The sequence below is a fragment of the Oncorhynchus gorbuscha genome, unplaced genomic scaffold, assembly GCF_021184085.1.
Source record: "Oncorhynchus gorbuscha isolate QuinsamMale2020 ecotype Even-year unplaced genomic scaffold, OgorEven_v1.0 Un_scaffold_1954, whole genome shotgun sequence".
NCBI classification, from domain to species: domain Eukaryota; kingdom Metazoa; phylum Chordata; class Actinopteri; order Salmoniformes; family Salmonidae; genus Oncorhynchus; species Oncorhynchus gorbuscha.
Window position 1 is genome coordinate 60,001 of NW_025746595.1, and position 20,715 is coordinate 80,715.

At 45.6% G+C, this 20,715-nt stretch overlaps 1 protein-coding gene across 1 annotated transcript in view; it reads left to right on the forward strand.

The window, feature by feature from the left end:
- Window positions 1-15,621, forward strand: part of LOC124024614 (neutrophil cytosol factor 4-like) — a gene marked incomplete at its 3' end in the record, with an annotated part of 18,924 nt that extends 3,303 nt beyond the window's left edge. Inside the window, exons 4-6 of the mRNA XM_046338510.1 lie at window positions 12,669-12,739; window positions 13,537-13,664; window positions 15,559-15,621. Coding sequence (XP_046194466.1) covers window positions 12,669-12,739; window positions 13,537-13,664; window positions 15,559-15,621 — 262 coding nt within the window. The remainder of the gene's footprint in view (window positions 1-12,668; window positions 12,740-13,536; window positions 13,665-15,558) is intronic.
- Window positions 15,622-20,715: the final 5,094 nt, after the last annotated feature.

The window sequence follows — 20,715 nt, forward strand, 5'->3', positions numbered from 1 at the left end:
CTCAGTGTTAACACCATATCAGATAGACCAGGACTCCTATTCCCTCTCAGTGTTAACACCATATCAGATAGACCAGGACTACTATTCCCTCTCAGTGTTAACACCATATCAGATAGACCAGGACTCCTATTCCCTCTCAGTGTTAACACCATATCAGATAGACCAGGACTCCTATTCCCTCTCAGTGTTAACACCATATCAGATAGACCAGGACTCCTATTCCCTCTCAGTGTTAACACCATATCAGATAGACCAGGACTCCTATTCCCTCTCAATGTTAACACCATATCAGATAGACCAGGACTCCTATTCCCTCTCAGTGTTAACACTATATCAGATAGACCAGGACTCCTATTCCCTCTCAGTGTTAACACCATATCAGATAGACCAGGACTCCTATTCCTCTCAGTGTTAACACCATATCAGATAGACCAGGACTCCTATTCCCTCTCAGTGTTAACACCATATCAGATAGACCAGGACTCCTATTCCCTCTCAGTGTTAACACCATATCAGATAGACCAGGACTCCTATTCCCTCTCAGTGTTAACACCATATCAGATAGACCAGGACTCCTATTCCCTCTCAGTGTCAACACCATATCAGATAGACCAGGACTACTATTCCCTCTCAGTGTTAACACCATATCAGATAGACCAGGACTCCTATTCCCTCTCAGTGTTAACACCATATCAGATAGACCAGGACTCCTATTCCCTCTCTGTGTTACTGGATATTATGAAGACGTCAGTCAGTCCAAACACTTTTACTTTATTCAGCATTTACACACACACACACACACACACACACACACACACACACACACACACACACACACACACACACACACACACACACACACACACACACACACACACACACACACACACACACACACACACACACACACACACACACACACACACACACACACACACACACACACACACACACACACCAATTCAAAGACAGAAAGTGAGTGAGTGAGTGATCGAACCAGGGATTAGCCAAAAAAAAGAGACAGACAGACAGACAGACAGACAGACAGACAGACAGACAGACAGACAGACAGACAGACAGACACAGACAGACAGACAGACAGACAGACAGACAGACAGACAGACAGACAGACAGACAGACAGACAGACAGACAGACAGACAGACAGATACAAGGAGAGAGAGGGAAAGACAGATACAAGGAGAGAGAGAAAGACAGAGAGAGAGAGAGAAAGACAGAGAGAGAGAGAGAAAAAGACAGACAGAGAGAGAGAGAGAAAGACAGAAAGACAGACAGACAGAGAGAGAGAGACAGACAGACAGACAGACAGACAGACAGACAGACAGACAGACAGACAGACAGACAGACAGACAGACAGACAGACAGACAGACAGACAGACAGAGAGAGAGACAGAAAGACAGATACAAGGAGAGAGAGGGAAAGACAGATACAAGGAGAGAGAGAAAGACAGAGAGAGAGAGAGAAAGACAGACAGAGAGAGAGAGAGAAAGACAGAAAGACAGACAGAGAGAGTGGGAGAGAAAGACAGAGAGTGGGAGAGAAAGAGAGAGAGTGGGAGAGAAAGAGAGAGAGTGGGAGAGAAAGAGAGAGAGTTGGTAGAGCATGGCGCTTGTAACGCCAGTGTAGTGGGTTCGATCCCCGGGACCACCCATACGTAGAATGTATGCACACATGACTGTAAGTCGCTTTGGATAAAAGCGTCTGCTAAATGGCATATATTATTATTATTATTATATTATTATTATTATTATTATTATTAGAAAGAGAGAGAGTGGGAGAGAAAGAGAGAGAGAGTGGGAGAGAAAGAGAGAGAGGGAGAGAAAGAGAGAGTGGGAGAGAAAGAGAGAGAGTGGGAGAGAAAGAGAGAGAGTGGGAGAGAAAGAGAGAGAGTGGGAGAGAAAGAGAGAGAGTGGGAGAGAAAGAGAGAGAGTGGGAGAGAAAGAGAGAGAGTGGGAGAGAAAGAGAGAGAGAGTGGGAGAGAAAGAGAGAGAGAGTGGGAGAGAAAGAGAGAGAGTGGGAGAGAAAGACAGAGAGTGGGAGAGAAAGACAGAGAGTGGGAGAGAAAGAAGAGACAGAGAGTGGGAGAGAAAGACAGAGAGTGGGAGAGAAAGACAGAGAGTGGGAGAGAAAGACAGAGAGTGGGAGAGAAAGACAGAGAGTGGGAGAGAAAGACAGAGAGTGGGAGAGAAAGACAGAGAGTGGGAGAGAAAGACAGAGAGTGGGAGAGAAAGAGAGAGAGTGGGAGAGAAAGACAGAGAGTGGGAGAGAAAGACAGAGAGTGGGAGAGAAAGAGAGAGAGTGGGAGAGAAAGAGAGAGAGTGGGAGAGAAAGACAGAGAGTGGGAGAGAAAGACAGAGAGTGGGAGAGAAAGACTGAGAGTGAGAGAGAAAGACTGAGAGTGAGAGAGAAAGACTGAGAGTGAGAGAGAAAGACTGAGAGTGAGAGAGAAAGACAGTGGGAGAGAAATACAGTGGGAGAGAAAGACAATGGGAGAGAAAGACAGAGAGTGGGAGAGAAAGACAGAGAGAGAAAGACAGAGAGTGGGAGAGAAAGACAGAGAGTGGGAGAGAAAGACAGAGAGTGGGAGAGAAAGAGAGAGAGTGGGAGAGAAAGACAGAGAGTGGGAGAGAAAGACAGAGAGTGGGAGAGAAAGACAGACAGAGAGAAAGACAGACAGAGAGGAAGACCGACAGAGTGAGAGAGAAAGAGAGAAAGACATATCGTTCCTATAAATACATTGTTACAAGGCTCTTACTGATTAGGCTCCGATAGCTCTGAGCATCGTTGCTAATAAAGATTTATGACCTTGAATGGGGATGATGACCATCGATTGGACAGAGGCTGACAGTCTCTCCCCTCTATATGTCTGTCTCTCCCCTCTATATGTCTGTCTCTCCCCTCTATATGTCTGTCTCTGACTCTATATGTCTGTCTCCTTCTCTATATGTCTGTCTCTCCTTCTCTGTATGTCTGTCTCTCCTTCTCTGTATGTCTGTCTCTCCTTCTCTGTATGTCTGTCTCTCCTTCTCTGTATGTCTGTCTCTCCTTCTCTGTATGTCTGTCTCTCCTTCTCTGTATGTCTGTCTCTCCTTCTCTGTATGTCTGTCTCTCCTTCTCTGTATGTCTGTCTCCTTCTCTGTGTCTGTCTCTCCTTCTTCTCTATATGTCTGTCTCCTTCTCTATATGTCTGTCTCCTTCTCTATATGTCTGTCTCCTTCTCTATATGTCTGTCTCCTTCTCTATATGTCTGTCTCCTTCTCTATATGTCTGTCTCCTTCTCTTCTCTATATGTCTGTCTCCTTCTCTATATGTCTGTCTCTGACTCTATATGTCTGTCTCTCCTTCTCTATATGTCTGTCTCCTTCTCTATATGTCTGTCTCCTTCTCTATATGTCTGTCTCCTTCTCTATATGTCTGTCTCTGACTCTATATGTCTGTCTCCTTCTCTATATGTCTGTCTCCTTCTCTATATGTCTGTCTCCTTCTCTATATGTCTGTCTCCTTCTCTATATGTCTGTCTCCTTCTCTATATGTCTGTCTCCTTCTCTATATGTCTGTCTCTGACTCTATATGTCTGTCTCCTTCTCTATATGTCTGTCTCCTTCTCTATATGTCTGTCTCCTCTATATGTCTGTCTCCTTCTCTATATGTCTGTCTCCTTCTCTATATGTCTGTCTCCTTCTCTATATGTCTGTCTCCTTCTCTATATGTCTGTCTCCTTCTCTATATGTCTGTCTCCTTCTCTATATGTCTGTCTCCTTCTCTATATGTCTGTCTCTGACTCTATATGTCTGTCTCCTTCTCTATATGTCTGTCTCCTTCTCTATATATCTGTCTGTCTCCTTCTCTATATGTCTGTCTCCTTCTCTATATGTCTGTCTCTGACTCTATATGTCTGTCTCCTTCTCTATATGTCTGTCTCCTTCTCTATATATCTGTCTGACTCTATATGTCTGTCTCCTTCTCTATATGTCTGTCTCCTTCTCTATATATCTGTCTGTCTCCTTCTCTATATGTCTGTCTCCTTCTCTATATGTCTGTCTCCTTCTCTATATGTCTGTCTCCTTATGTCTCTATATGTCTGTCTCCTTCTCTATATGTCTGTCTCCTTCTCTATATGTCTCTGACTCTATATGTCTGTCTCCTTCTCTATATGTCTGTCTCCTTCTCTATATATCTGTCTGTCTCCTTCTCTATATGTCTGTCTCCTTCTCTATATGTCTGTCTCCTTCTCTATATGTCTGTCTCCTTCTCTATATGTCTGTCTCCTTCTCTATATGTCTGTCTCTGACTCTATATGTCTGTCTCTCCTTCTCTATATGTCTGTCTCTCCTTCTCTATATGTCTGTCTCCTTCTCTATATGTCTGTCTCTGACTCTATATGTCTGTCTCTCCTCTATATGTCTGTCTCTGACTCTATATGTCTGTCTCTCCTTCTCTATATGTCTGTCTCTGACTCTATATGTCTGTCTCTCCTTCTCTATATGTCTGTCTCTGACTCTATATGACTGTCTCCTTCTCTATATGTCTGTCTCCTTCTCTATATGTCTGTCTCTCCTTCTCTATATGTCTGTCTCTCCTTCTCTATATGTCTGTCTCCTTCTCTATATGTCTGTCTCCTTCTCTATATGTCTGTCTCCTTCTCTATATGTCTGTCTCCTTCTCTATATGTCTGTCTCCTTCTCTATATGTCTGTCTCTCCTTCTCTATATGTCTGTCTCCTTCTCTATATGTCTGTCTCCTTCTCTATATGTCTGTCTCCTTCTCTATATGTCTGTCTCTGATATGTCTGTCTCTCCTTCTCTATATGTCTGTCTCTGACTCTATATGTCTGTCTCTGACTCTATATGTCTGTCTCTCCTTCTCTATATGTCTGTCTCTGACTCTATATGTCTGTCTCTCCTTCTCTATATGTCTGTCTCTGACTCTATATGTCTGTCTCCTTCTCTATATGTCTGTCTCTGACTCTATATGTCTGTCTCTCCTTCTCTATATGTCTGTCTCTGACTCTATATGTCTGTCTCTCCTTCTCTATATGTCTGTCTCCTTCTCTATATGTCTGTCTCTCCTTCTCTATATGTCTGTCTCTGACTCTATATGACTGTCTCCTTCTCTATATGTCTGTCTCCTTCTCTATATGTCTGTCTCTCCTTCTCTATATGTCTGTCTCTCCTTCTCTATATGTCTGTCTCCTTCTCTATATGTCTGTCTCCTTCTCTATATGTCTGTCTCCTTCTCTCTATATGTCTGTCTCCTTCTCTATATGTCTGTCTCCTTCTATATGTCTGTCTCTCCTTCTCTATATGTCTGTCTCCTTCTCTATATGTCTGTCTCCTTCTCTATATGTCTGTCTCCTTCTCTATATGTCTGTCTCTGACTCTATATGTCTGTCTCTCCTTCTCTATATGTCTGTCTCTGACTCTATATGTCTGTCTCTCCTTCTCTATATGTCTGTCTCTCCTTCTCTGTATGTCTGTCTCTCCTTCTCTATATGTCTGTCTCTGACTTCTCTATATGTCTGTCTCCTTCTCTATATGTCTGTCTCTGACTCTATATGTCTGTCTATATGTCTGTCTCTGACTCTATATGTCTGTCTCTCCTTCTCTATGTCTGTCTCTCCTTCTCTGTATGTCTGTCTCTCCTTCTCTATATGTCTGTCTCTGACTCTATATGTCTGTCTCTGTCTCTATATGTCTGTCTCCTTCTCTATATGTCTGTCTCTGACTCTATATGTCTGTCTCTCCTTCTCTATATGTCTGTCTCTCCTTCTCTGTATGTCTGTCTCTCCTTCTCTATATGTCTGTCTCCTTCTATATGTCTGTCTCCTTCTCTATATGTCTGTCTCCTTCTCTATATGTCTGTCTCCTTCTCTATATGTCTGTCTCTGACTCTATATGTCTGTCTCTCCTTCTCTATATGTCTGTCTCTGACTCTATATGTCTGTCTCTCCTTCTCTATATGTCTGTCTCTCCTTCTCTGTATGTCTGTCTCTCCTTCTCTATATGTCTGTCTCCTTCTCTATATGTCTGTCTATATGTCTGTCTCTGACTCTATATGTCTGTCTCTCCTTCTCTATATGTCTGTCTCTCCTTCTCTGTATGTCTGTCTCTCCTTCTCTATATGTCTGTCTCTCCTTCTCTATATGTCTGTCTCTGACTGTATATGTCTGTCTCTGACTGTATATGTCTGTCTCTGACTCTATATGTCTGTCTCTGACTCTATATGTCTGTCTCTGACTCTATATGTCTGTCTCTCCTTCTCTATATGTCTGTCTCTCCTTCTCTATATGTCTGTCTCCTTCTCTATATGTCTGTCTCCTTCTCTATATGTCTGTCTCCTTCTCTATATGTCTGTCTCCTTCTCTATATGTCTGTCTCTGACTCTATATGTCTGTCTCTGACTATATATGTCTGTCTCCTTCTCTATATGTCTGTTTCTCCTTCTCTATATGTCTGTCTCTGACTGTATATGTCTGTCTCCTTCTCTATATGTCTGTCTCCTTCTCTATATGTCTGTCTCCTTCTCTATATGTCTGTCTCTGACTCTATATGTCTGTCTCTGACTGTATATGTCTGTCTCTGACTGTATATGTCTGTCTCTGACTGTATATGTCTGTCCTTCTCTATATGTCTGTCTCCTTCTCTATATGTCTGTCTCTGACTGTATATGTCTGTCTCTGACTGTATATGTCTGTCTCTGACTGTATATGTCTGTCTCTGACTGTATATGTCTGTCTCTGACTGTATATGTCTGTCTCTGACTCTATATGTCTGTCTCTGACTCTATATGTCTGTCTCTGACTCTATATGTCTGTCTCTGACTCTATATGTCTGTCTCTGACTCTATATGTCTGTCTCTGACTGTATATGTCTGTCTCTGACTGTATATGTCTGTCTCTGACTCTATATGTCTGTCTCTGATTGTATATGTCTGTCTCTCCTTCTCTATATGTCTGTCTCTGAATCTATAGGTCTGTCTCTGACTCTATATGTCTGTCTCTGACTGTATATGTCTGTCTCTGATTGTATATGTCTGTCTCTCCTTCTCTATATGTCTGTCTCTGAATCTATATGTCTGTCTCTGACTCTATATGTCTGTCTCTGACTCTATATGTCTGTTTCTCCTTCTCTATATGTCTGTCTCCTTCTCTATATGTCTGTCTCCTTCTCTATATGTCTGTCTCTGACTGTATATGTCTGTCTCCTTCTCTATATGTCTGTCTCCTTCTCTATATGTCTGTCTCCTTCTCTATATGTCTGTCTCCTTCTCTATATGTCTGTCTCCTTCTCTATATGTCTGTCTCTGACTGTATATGTCTGTCTCCTCTATATGTCTGTCTCCTTCTCTATATGTCTGTCTCTGACTGTATATGTCTGTCTCTGACTCTATATGTCTGTCTCTGACTGTATATGTCTGTCTCTGATTGTATATGTCTGTCTCTCCTTCTCTATATGTCTGTCTCTGAATCTATATGTCTGTCTCTGACTCTATATGTCTGTCTCTGACTCTATATGTCTGTCTCTGACTCTATATGTCTGTCTCTGACTCTATATGTCTGTCTCTGACTCTATATGTCTGTCTCTCCTTCTCTATATGTCTGTCTCTGACTCTATATGTCTGTCTCTGATTGTATATGTCTGTCTCTACTTCTCTATATGTCTGTCTCCTTCTCTATATGTCTGTCTCTGACTCTATATGTCTGTCTCCTTCTCTATATGTCTGTCTCCTTCTCTATATGTCTGTCTCCTTCTCTATATGTCTGTCTCTCCTTCTATATATGTCTGTCTGTCTGTCTCTCCTTCTCTATATGTCTGTCTGTCTGTCTCTCCTCCTCTATATGTCTGTCTGTCTCTCCTCCTCTATATGTATACCTCACCTCGCTCATCAACTTATCCCTGACCGCTGGCTACGTCCCTTCCGTCTTCAAGAGAGCGAGAGTTGCACCCCTTCTGAAAAAACCTACACTCGATCCCTCCGATGTCAACAACTACAGACCAGTATCCCTTCTTTCTTTTCTCTCCAAAACTCTTGAACGTGCCGTCCTTGGTCAGCTCTCCCGCTATCTCTCTCAGAATGACCTTCTTGATCCAAATCAGTCAGGTTTCAAGACTAGTCATTCAACTGAGACTGCTCTTCTCTGTATCACGGAGGCGCTCCGCACCGCTAAAGCTAACTCTCTCTCCTCTGCTCTCATCCTTCTAGACCTATCGGCTGCCTTCGATACTGTGAACCATCAGATCCTCCTCTCCACCCTCTCCGAGTTGGGCATCTCCGGCGCGGCCCACGCTTGGATTGCGTCCTACCTGACAGGTCGCTCCTACCAGGTGGCGTGGCGAGAATCTGTCTCCTCACCACGCGCTCTCACCACTGGTGTCCCCCAGGGCTCTGTTCTAGGCCCTCTCCTATTCTCGCTATACACCAAGTCACTTGGCTCTGTCATAACCTCACATGGTCTCTCCTATCATTGCTATGCAGACGACACACAATTAATCTTCTCCTTTCCCCTTCTGATGACCAGGTGGCGAATCGCATCTCTGCATGTCTGGCAGACATATCAGTGTGGATGACGGATCACCACCTCATGCTGAACTTCGGCAAGACGGAGCTGCTCTTCCTCCCGGGAAGGACTGCCCGTTCCATGATCTCGCCATCACGGTTGACAACTCCATTGTGTCCTCCTCCCAGAGCGCTAAGAACCTTGGCGTGATCCTGGACAACAAACTGTCGTTCTCAACTAACATCAAGGCGGTGGCCCGTTCCTGTAGGTTCATGCTCTACAACATCCGCAGAGTACGACCCTGCCTCACACAGGAAGCGGCGCAGGTCCTAATCCAGGCACTTGTCATCTCCCGTCTGGATTACTGCAACTCGCTGTTGGCTGGGCTCCCTGCCTGTGCCATTAAACCCCTACAACTCATCCAGAACGCCGCAGCCCGACTAGTGTTCAACCTTCCCAAGTTCTCTCACGTCACCCCGCTCCTCCGCTCTCTCCACTGGCTTCCAGTTGAAGCTCGCATCCGCTACAAGACCATGGTGCTTGCCTACGGAGCTGTGAGGGGAACGGCACCTCAGTACCTCCAGGCTCTGATCAGGCCCTACACCCAAATAAGGGCACTGCGTTCATCCACCTCTGGCCTGCTCGCCTCCCTACCACTGAGGAAGTACAGTTCCCGCTCAGCTCAGTCAAAACTGTTCGCTGCTCTGGCTCCCCAATGGTGGAACAAACTCCCTCATGACGCCAGGACAGCGGAGTCAATCACCACCTTCCGGAGACACCTGAAACCCCACCTCTTTAAGGAATACCTAGGATAGGATAAAGTAATCCTTCTCACCCCCCCCCCCCCTTAAAATATTTAGATGCACTATTGTAAAGTGGTTGTTCCACTGGATGTCATAAGGTGAATGCACCAATTTGTAAGTCGCTCTGGATAAGAGCGTCTGCTAAATGACTTAAATGTAAATGTAAATGTAAATATGTCTGTCTGTCTCTCCTCCTCTATATGTCTGTCTGTCTCTCCTCCTCTATATGTCTATCTCTCCTTCTCTATATGTCTGTCTGTCTCTCCTTCTCTATATGTCTGTCTGTCTGTCTCTCCTTCTCTATATGTCTGTCTCTCCTTCTCTATATGTCTGTCTCTCCTCCTCTATATTTACATTTACATTTAAGTCATTTAGCAGACGCTCTTATCCAGAGCGATGTCTGCCTCTGCTTCTCTATATGTCTGTCTCTGACTCTATATGTCTGTCTGTCTGTCTCTCCTTCTCTATATGTCTGTCTGTTTGTCTCTCCTTCTCTATATGTCTGTCTGTCTGTCTCTCCTTCTCTATATGTCTGTCTCTCCTTCTCTATATGTCTGTCTCTCCTTCTCTATATGTCTATCTCTCCTTCTCTATATGTCTGTCTGTCTCTCCTTCTCTATATGTCTGTCTCTATATGTCTGTCTGTCTCTCCTCTATATGTCTGTCTGTCTCTCCTTCTCTATATGTCTGTCTGTCTCTCCTTCTCTATATGTCTGTCTGTCTCTCCTTCTCTATATGTCTGTCTGTCTCTCCTTCTCTATATGTCTGTCTGTCTCTCTCTCCTTCTATATGTCTGTCTGTCTGTCCTTCTCTATATGTCTGTCTGTCTCTCCTTCTCTATATGTCTGTCTGTCTCTCCTTCTATATGTCTGTCTGTCTTCTCTATATGTCTGTGTCTCTCCTTCTCTATATGTCTGTCTCTCTCCTTCTCTATATGTCTGTCTGTCTTCTCTATATGTCTGTCTGTCTCTCTTCTCCTTCTATATGTCTGTCTCTCCTTCTCTATATGTCTGTCTGTCTGTCTCCTTCTCTATATGTCTGTCTCCTTCTCTATATGTCTGTCTGTCTGTCTGTCTGTCTGTCTGTCTGTCTGTCTGTCTGTCTGTCTGTCTGTCTGTCTGTCTGTCTGTCTGTCTGTCTGTCTGTCTGTCTGTCTGTCTGTCTGTCTGTCTGTCTGTCTGTCTGTCTGTCTCTGTCTCTTTTGTCTCTATCTCTTTTGTCTCTATCTTTCTGTCTTTGTCCCAAACAGTTGGATTTCTGCCAAGACTGAATACCTGTTTAACAGAATAATTAGTGTCTCTCTGCAGGTGTACACTAGAAAACAAGGATTTTATTGTGCGCTCTCTCTCTCTCTCTCTCTCTCTCTCTCTCTCTCTCTCTCTCTCTCTCTCTCTCTCTCTCTCTCTCTCTCCCTCTCTCTCTCTCTCTCTCTCTCCTCTCCCTCCCCCTCCCCCCCTCTCCCAATGTTATGTCCTGTTCTGTACTCTCACAGTAACATAATGGAGATGAAGACTCTAAAGTCCAGAGATAGAGTTACAGTAGAGGACTGTCAGTGAACTCTCTCACACACATATACACTTGGGCACGTGCCGTTTAAGCTCCCGAACGGCCAGCTTTTCAATGTACACATTGGCTTAATGATGATCATGGAACTAATCATCAGTTCTCTCTATTTCCATTCAAATGAAAAGAGAGATGGACCCAGATAATGAGAGATGGAGAGAGACGGAGGGAGATGGGGAGAGAGAGAGAGACGGATGGAGAGGGAGATGGAGAGAGAGAGAGAGATGGAGAGAGAGAGAGAGAGACGGAGGGAGATGGAGATGGAGAGAGAGATGGAGGGAGATGGAGAGAGAGAGAGAGAGAGAGAGAGAGAGAGAGAGAGAGAGAGAGAGAGAGAGAGAGAGAGAGAGAGAGAGAGAGAGAGAGAGAGAGAGAGAGATGGAGAGACGGAGGGAGATGGAGAGAGAGATATGGAGGGAGAGATATGGAGGGAGATGGAGAGAGATGGAGAGAGAGAGATGGAGAGACAGATGGAGAGAGACGGAGGGAGATGGAGAGATGGAGAGGGAGAGATGGAGAGAGAGAGATGGAGAGAGAGATGGAGAGAGACAGATGGAGAGAGACAGATGGAGAGAGACAGATGGAGAGAGACGGTGGGAGATGGAGCGAGATATGGAGAGAGATGGAGAGAGAGAGAGATGGAGAGAGAGATGGAGAGAGAGATAGAGAGAGATAGAGATGGAGAGAGATGGAGCCAGATATGAGTGATGGAGGGAGATGGAGTCGGAGAGAGATCCAGAGGGAGAGATGGTGGGAGATAGAGATGATCACAGGCATTAGATGGGGCTAAATTAGTTGTAGCTTCTCTCTCTCTCTCTCTCTCTCTCTCTCTCTCTCTCTCTCTCTCTCTCTCTCTCTCTCTCTCTCTCTCTCTCTCTCTCTCTCTCTCTCTCTCTCTGTCCTCTCCTCTCTCTCTCTGTCCTCTCCTCTCTCTCTCTGTCCTCTCCTCTCTCTCTCTGTCCTCTCCTCTCTCTCTCTCTCTCTCTCTGTCCTCTCTCTCTCTGTCCTCTCCTCTCTCTCTCTCTCTCTCTCTCTCTCTCTCTCTCTCTGTCCTCTCCTCTCTCTTTCTCTCTCTGTCCTCTCCTCTCTCTCTCTGTCCTCTCCTCTCTCTCTCTGTCCTCTCCTCTCTCTCTCTGTCCTCTCCTCTCTCTGTCCTCCCCTCCACTGCAGCAACAACAAATGTGAGTAATAATGTGGATTATGATTCAAGGACATTTTTGTAGGATTTGATACATTTTTCATTTAGGGAAAATCAAGTGTGCCATATTAAAGGGAAAAGTACAAACTTTAGAGGCCTTTTAGGCCTTCTGTAGCTCAGTTGGTAGAGCATGGCGCTTGTAACGCCAGGGTAGTGGGTTCGATCCCTGGGACCACCCATACGTAGAATGTATGCACACATGACTGTAAGTCGCTTTGGATAAAAGCGTCTGCTAAATGGCATTTATTATTATTATTATTATTAAACCTCGAATACACTACAAGTTTTCATTCTCTGCTGTGCATGAAAATTCTCAGTGACAAAAGAGTGATCAAATGAAGATCCTACATATGTGGCCTGTGGGATGTTTCATTAACATATCATCAACTCTGATGAGAAATGCAATTAAAATGTCATTATGTTGTTGATATTTATGCAACCACCCAAAGGCAATACTGTCAACCTTGAAATGAGTTATTTCGGATTGATCGATTTCCAGAAAGGAAGAGTTTTAGTTATTGGTTGGTCTTGTTGGAGGGTAAAACGTCGGGAGACTATCTATGGTGTGTGTCTTTGTGTGTCTCTAGGTAAAGTGTTCATTGGCAATAAGAAGGAGATTGCAGAGAATAGAATTCCAGAACTCAACACTTATATGAAGGTAAGTCATACGGAGAATATACCCCGAGTGTAAACTATGATCCCCTATTGATGTCACCTGTTAAATCCACTTCAGTCAGTGTAGGTGAAGGGGAGGAGACGGGTTAAAGGTGAAGGGGAGGAGACGGGTTAAAGGTGAAGGGGAGGAGACGGGTTAAAGGTGAAGGGGAGGAGACGGGTTAAAGATGAAGGGGAGGAGACGGGTTAAAGGTGAAGGGGAGGTGAAGGGGAGACGGGTTAAAGGTGAAGGGGAGGAGACGGGTTAAAGGTGAAGGGGAGGAGACGGGTTAAAGAAGGATTTTTAAGCCTTGAGACAATTAAGACATGGATTGTGTATGTTTCTCATTCAGAGTGATTATGGGCAAGACAGAAGATTTAAGTGCCTTTGAACGGGGTACAATATTATGAGCCAGGCACACTGGTTTGTGTCAAGAACTGCAATGCTGCTGGGTTTTTTACAATCAACAGTTTCCCATGTGTATCAAGAATGGTCCACCACCCAAAGGACGTCCAGTCAACTTGACACAACTGTGGGAAGCATTTGGCAACATGCAACATGGGCCAGCATCCCCGTGGAACGCTTTCGACACCTTGTAGAGTCCATGTCCTGACGAACTGAGGCTGTTCTGAGGGCAAAAGGGGGCACAACTCAATATTAGGAAGGTGTTCTTAATGTTTTGTGCACTCAGTGTGTATTTGCTGTCTCTCTCTTTCTCTCATTCTCTCTCTATATGTCTCTCTCCTCTCCTCCTCTCCTCTCCTCTCCTCTCCTCTTCCCCTTCCTCTCCTCTCTCCTAGAGATTGCTGGGCCTGCCTACCTGGGTTCTATTGGATGACGACATCAGGATGTTTTTCTACCAGACTGAGTCAGACAGTCAGCACCAACCACGAGCCCTGCGTCGCCTCCGGCCCCCTACACGTAGGGTGTAAGCTATCATTTAGTTTTACCGCTCTAATTACGCTGGTAACCAGTTTATAACAGCAGTAAGGCACCTCAGGGGTTTGTAGTATATGGGCTAAGGGCTGTATCCAGGCACTCCGTGTTGTGTCATGCTAAGAACAGCTTTTAGCCGTGGTATATTGGCCGTATACCACACCCCTTTGGGCCTTATTGCTTAAATATAATACCACAGTAATACTGTTTCAACGTGTCACTACTGCTGCTACTTCCTGTAACTCTGGGACTCTTTAGCAGTCAGCTACTACTCCCCCAAAACAACTTGCTCCCTCCATACTTCTTTTATAACGTTGACTCATTCAGAGTTCACTGCACCACAGTCTCACATGAATAGAACTCTTACTTCTTCCACTTCCTGGGCACCACCCGTGACTAAGACTGCTTGACCTCTGAACCGCCTTCACTTAGCCCTGTAACAGAGAGTTGTTGGCCACTGTAGTTTCCTCTAATGTTCACTTCTCTGATGTGTTGCTCGCTCTTGTCACGGGGTTGAGTCCCAAATGGCACCCTATTCCCTATATAGTGCACTACTTTTGACCAGGGCGCATAGTGCACTATTTAGGGAATAGGGTGCTGTTTGGGATGTTGTCAGAGTTCCCCGTTAGGAGATGTGGTAACTAAGGACATGTTATGTGCTAATTAGGGACTCTCTCAACAGGAAGTGATGTAAACTAGGACTCTCTCTATTTCCTCTTTGGACTGACCTCACTCACCGCAGGGTTTTTCACATTTTCTAAACGGTCATCTCTGACAGTACGATGAAATGTTAAAACTCCCTTTCTATTTCTCGCTCCCCCCCTCTCTCTCTCCCTCTCCCTCTCTCTCCCTCTCCCCCTCTCTCCCTCTCCCCTCTCTCCCTCTCCCCCTCTCTCTCTCTCCCCCTCTCTCTCTCTCCCCCTCTCTCTCTCTCCCCCTCTCCCCCTCTATCTCTCTCCCCTCTCTCTCTCTCCCCCTCTCTCTCTCTCTCCATCCCCCCTCTCTCTCCCTCCCCCTCTCCCTCCCCCTCTCGCTCTCTCCCTCCCCCTCTCTCCCTCCCCCTCTCTCTCTCCCTCCCCTCCCCCTCTCTCTCTCTCCCTCCCCCTTTCTCTCCCTCCCCCTCTCGCTCTCTCCCTCCGCCCCCTCTCTCTCTCCCTCCCCCTCTCTCTCTCTCTCTCTCTCTCTCTCTCTCTCTCTCTCTCTCTCTCTCCCCCCCCTTTCTCTCCCTCCCCCCTCTCGCTCTCTCCCTCCCCCTCTCGCTCTCTCCCTCCCCCCTCTCGCTCTCTCCCTCCCCCTCCCCCTCTCTCTTTCTCTCCCTCCCCCCTCTCGCTCTCTCCCTCCCCCTCTCTCTCTCCCTCCCCTCTCTCTCTCCCTCCCCCTCTCCCCCTCTCTCTCCCTCCCCCTCTCTCTCTCTCTCTCTCTCCTCTCTCCCCTCTCCCCCTCTATCTCTCTCCCCCTCTCTCTCTCTCCCCCTCTCTCTCTCTCTCCCTCCCCCTCTCTCTCCCTCCCCCCTCTCCCTCCCCCCTCTCGCTCTCTCCCTCCCCCTCTCTCCCTCCCCTCTCTCTCTCCCTCCCCCTCCCCCCCCCTCTCTCTCTCCCTCCCCCTTTCTCTCCCTCCCCCCTCTCGCTCTCTCCCTCCCCCTCTCTCTCTCTCCCTCCCTCTCTCTCTCTCTCTCTCTCTCTCTCCCTCCCCCCTTTCTCTCCCTCCCCCTCTCGCTCTCTCCCTCCCCCTCTCGCTCTCTCCCTCCCCCTCTCCCCCCTCTCTCTTTCTCTCCCTCCCCCTCTCGCTCTCTCCCTCCCCCTCTCTCTCTCCCTCCCCCTCTCTCTCTCCCTCCCCCTCTCCCCCCCTCTCTCTCCCTCCCCCTCTCTCTCTCTCTCTCTCTCCAGGAAGACAGTCAAAACCAACCAGACAGATGTCTTCTCCTCCCCCAGAGCTGAGGTAGGGATGCAGTACTTCTCTTTTTTAACCTCTGTTTCGACCCTCTATTATCTATCTATCTATCTATCTATCTATCTATCTATCTATCTATCTATCTATCTATCCATCGAGCTGAGGTAGGCCTTACAGTACTGTAAAACTGTTGCTTTGGTTACGGTCTTCACGCTTACCCACACAACCCAAACACTGTCAGGATAACGCAACATGTTGCCATAACCACCACATAAACAAGCAACCATGTAACATTGTGATCAATGACAGTTAGCATGTTGTTTGAAGTAACCACAGTACAGGGTCATATGAAGGACAGCCCCTCCCCACACACAACACACAATCAGGTGGGAATTACACAAAACATTGTAGATATACATCAACATACACTACTGGTCCAAAGTTTTAGAACACCTACTCATTCAAGGGTTTTTCTTTATTTTTACTATTTTCTACCTTGTAGAATAATAGTGAAGACATGAAAACTATGAAATAACACATTGAATCATGTTGTAACCAAAAAAAGTGTTAAACAAATCAAAATATATTTTGAAATAGCCGACCCTTTGCCTTGATGACAGCTTTGCACACTCTTGGCATTCTCTCAACCAGCTTTATGAGGTAGTCACCTGGAATCCATTTCAATTAACATGTGTACCTTATTAAAAGTTCATTTGTGGAATTTCTTTGCTTCTTAATGCATTTGAGCCAATCACTGGTGTTGTGACAAGGTAGCCCAAATAAATGAGTAACAGACACATCTCAACATCAACTGTTCAGAGGAGACTGTGTGAATAAGACCTTCATTGTCAAATTGCTGCAAAGAAACCACTACTAAAGGACACAAATCATAAGAAGAGACTTGCTTGGACCAAGAAACACGAGCAACAGACATTAGATGGGTGTAAATGTGTCCTTTGGTCTGGAGTCTAAATTGGAGATTTTTGGTTCCAACCGCTGTGTCTTTGTGAGATGTGGTGTGGGTGAACGGATGATCTCTGCATGTGTATTTCCCACCGTAAAGCATGGAGGAGGTGGTGTTATGGTGTGGGGGTGAACGGATGATCTCTGCATGTGTATTTCCCACCGTAAAGCCTGGAGGAGGAGGTGTTATGGTGTGGGGGTGAACGGATGATCTCTGCATGTGTATTTCCCACCGTAAAGCCTGGAGGAGGAGGTGTTATGGTGTGGGGGTGAACGGATGATCTCTGCATGTGTATTTCCCACCGTAAAGCATGGAGGAGGTGGTGTTATGGTGTGGGGGTGCTTTGCTGGTAACACTGCCTGTGATTTATTTAGAATTCAAGCACACTTAACCAGCATGTTTACCACAGCATTCTGCAGCGATACGCCATCCCCATTTGATTTGGGTTTAGAGGGACTATCATTTGTTTTTCAACAGGACAATGACCCAACACACCTCCAGGTTGTGGAAGGGCTATTTTACCAAGAAGGAGAGTGATGGAGTTCTGCATCAGATAACCTGGCCTCCATAAATTCCCCGACCTCCAACAAATTGAGATGGTTTGGGATGAGTCAGAAAAGCCAACAAGTGCTCAGCATAAGTGGGAACTTGTTTAGAGTGTGTGTGTGTGAGGGTGGGGATAGGTTAGTGGGTGTGTTTGGGTGAACTTGTTGTGTGTGTGTGTGTGTGTGTGTGTGTGTGTGTGTGTGTGTGTGTGTGTGTGTGTGTGTGTGTGTGTGTGTGTGTGTGTGTGTGTGTGTGTGTGTGTGTGTGTGTGTGTGTGTGTGTGTGTGTGTGTGTGTGTGTGTGTGGGTGGGGATAGGTTAGTGAGTGTGTGTGTGTCTCGAGGACCTGGTCTAAAGTGGCCGTCAGTGGTCGTTTGAAATCCTTGCAGAGAAAATGGCTTTTAGCCTTTACACACAATCTCTGTTAGAAGAGTTAACCCCCCCCCACACACACACACACACACAGATTCCATAATGTCAGTAAAGACCGTTATGACAGTGGGAGGATGACTCTCTTCTGGACTGTAGGTTATATACAGCCGGGTCACACAAGATCCACTGCCAAATTAGACGTCCATCCAGGTTTAGCAGGACGGAAAGAAAAAATCTGACTTCAAAATTGTCCACTAGGGGCAATGGTGAGCGCTATTATCATCAAGTTGTCTTGGGTTTTGCTATGGCGTTGTGGGCGGGGATGGCGGACGGGCGGCTCCGAGGGTCACGTGTTCAATCCGAGTGATAGGACCTTGTTTATTTATTTTAGTTTTAACCCCTTAACCCTTAACCTTTAACCCTATCCTTTAACCATTGGGAATTATTGCCTAAACTTAACTTTCAAAATTTGACATTTATGGACAAGGGTTTGGATGTCTACAGTAAGACTGTGAGAGCTTGTTGTTTAAATAAGGTGTGTGAGTGTGTGTCGTATCACTCAGTTTTAAAGCTTCACTAACCACAGTTAAAGGAGACCAGTACTTTAGCTTGGGACATGGTCTGACGTACTGCATCTCTCACACACATATTCTCTCCACTCCCCTCTGTCACACACACACACACACACACACACACACACACACACACACACACACACACACACACACACACACACACACACACACACACACACACACACACACACACACACACACACACACACACACACACACACACACACACACACACACACACACACACATTCTCCCCTCCCCTCTCTGTCACACACACCTCATTCTCCCCTCCTCTCTCTGTCACACACAGTACAGAGAACCGTAAACTCACAGTCCTGTCTGCCCACACCATAGTTATTATAGTTTACCCATCCCTCTCAGCACTGCGCGTGTGTGTGGTTGAGTGCTTCAGACTGTTATCTGCGTTTGGTCATGTGAACTGAAGTGTCCATTAGATGTAATCTAAACTATGGTCAATGACCCGACGTGGGGATGGATGGCACTAATCACACATTTGACTTGTGTTGTCCAGTTTAGCGTTAGCGCTACAGGCAATGAGCCATAGGGATGCGCTAGCTAATGTTAGCGTTGTTACCCAGTCGAGGCGATGGGCCATAGGGATGCGCTAGCTAATGTTAGCGTTGTTACCCAGTCGAGGCGATGGGCCATAGGGATGCACTAGTAGCTAGCGTTAGCTATGCCAGTCGTAGTCAGAGTAAGAAGGTGAGAAAGTGGTGAGGTTTGTCTTTTGTCTTTGACAGTGCAAAAGATGACAGAGGGAGAGAGTTGTGTTCAGGTGTAGTCATGTCTGTGGCACAGTTTGGTTATTAACTATTTAAGTGTGGACGGGACAGTACACACACACACACACACACACACACACACACACACACACACACACACACACACACACACACACACACACACACACACACACACACACACACACACACACACACACACACACACACACACACACACACACACACACACACACACACACACACACACACACACACACACCAACCAGGTGCCCTCCTCCTCAAGGGCACCATTTATATCCTCCCATGATCCTTCACTTCACCCAAGCCAACCATGAAGTGGGTCATCCAATTAAAACAAAACAGAAAAACTCCCTCCCAATTGGCTAGCTGTGTTAAACGAGCTGAATGCATTCATTAAGTTATGGGTCGTTAAGAGTGTAATTGGAATGTGTGACTCCTCCCATTGGTGAGGTGACCCTAGGGCCATAGCTATATTGTTAGATCAGGTTTTAATCAGTCCCTCCTGTTCTCCATGTGTCTATATCTAGACTAGGTGCACTACTTTAGACCAGGGCCCATAAGGCAGGTCTATATGTGTCTATAGTTAGATTAGATGCACTACTTTAGACCAGGGCCCATAAGGCACCCTAGATCTCCATGACTCTATAGTTAGACCACTAGGTCTAGTCTGACACTATCCCCCTGGCCCCTTAACCCTAGAGCCATGACTCTAAGTTAGACCACTAGGTCTAGTCTGACACTATCCCCCTGTCTCCTTAACCCTAGAACCATGACTCTATAGTTAGACCACTAGGTCTAGTCTGACACTATCCCCCTGGCCCCTTAGGCAGGTCTATATGTGTCTATAGTTGGATTAGGTGCACTACTTTAGACCAGGGCCCATAAGGCAGGTCTATAAATCAAATAAAATCAAATCAATTTTTTTTGTCACATACACATGGTTAGCAGATGTTAATGCGAGTGTAGCGAAATGCTTGTGCTTCTAGTTCCGACAATGCAGTGATAACCAACAAGTAATCTAACTAACAATTCCAAAACTACTGTCTTATACACAGTGTAAGGGGATAAGGAATATGTACATAAGGATATATGAATGAGTGTGTGTCTATATATGTGTCTATAGTTGGATTAGGTGCACTACTTTAGACCAGGGCCCATAAGGCAGGTCTATATGTGATACTCTGACAGTACTTTTGTCGACCCCCTAAAAATACTTCACAAGTTCAGGTCTCTGTCGTCCTCGACTCCGTCTGACCAGAAATACCAAGGGGGAAGGGGTGAGTGAGGTAGAGAAAGAGGGGAAGGGGTGAGTGAGGTAGAGAGAGGGGGAAGGGGTGAGGGGGGGAAGGGGTGAGGAAAAGAGGGGAAAAGATTAGAAAGAGAAGGGAAAGATGGAGACAGAAACACATGGGGATGTTAATGGTCAAACACATGGATTAATGAAAGAGAGATGTTAATGGAAAGATGGAGAAATGTTAATGGTAGTGATATCAAATCAAATTTTATTTGTTAATGGTCACATACACAGATGTTAATGGTCACATACACATGGTTAGCAGATGTTAATGGTCACATACACATGGTTAGCAGATGTTAATGGTCACATACACATGGTTAGCAGATGTTAATGGTCACATACACATGGTTAGTTTAATGGTCAGATGTTAATGGTCACATACACATGGTTAGCAGATGGTTAGCAGATGTTAATGGTCACATACACATGGTTAGCAGATGTTAATGGTCACATGCAGATGTTAATGGTCACATACACATGGTTAGCAGATGTTAATGGTCACATGATGTGTAGTGAAATGCTTGTGCGTCTCGTTCCGACCATGCAGTAATATCTACCAAGCAATCTAACCTAACAATTTCACAACAACTACCTTATACACACAAGTGTAAAGGA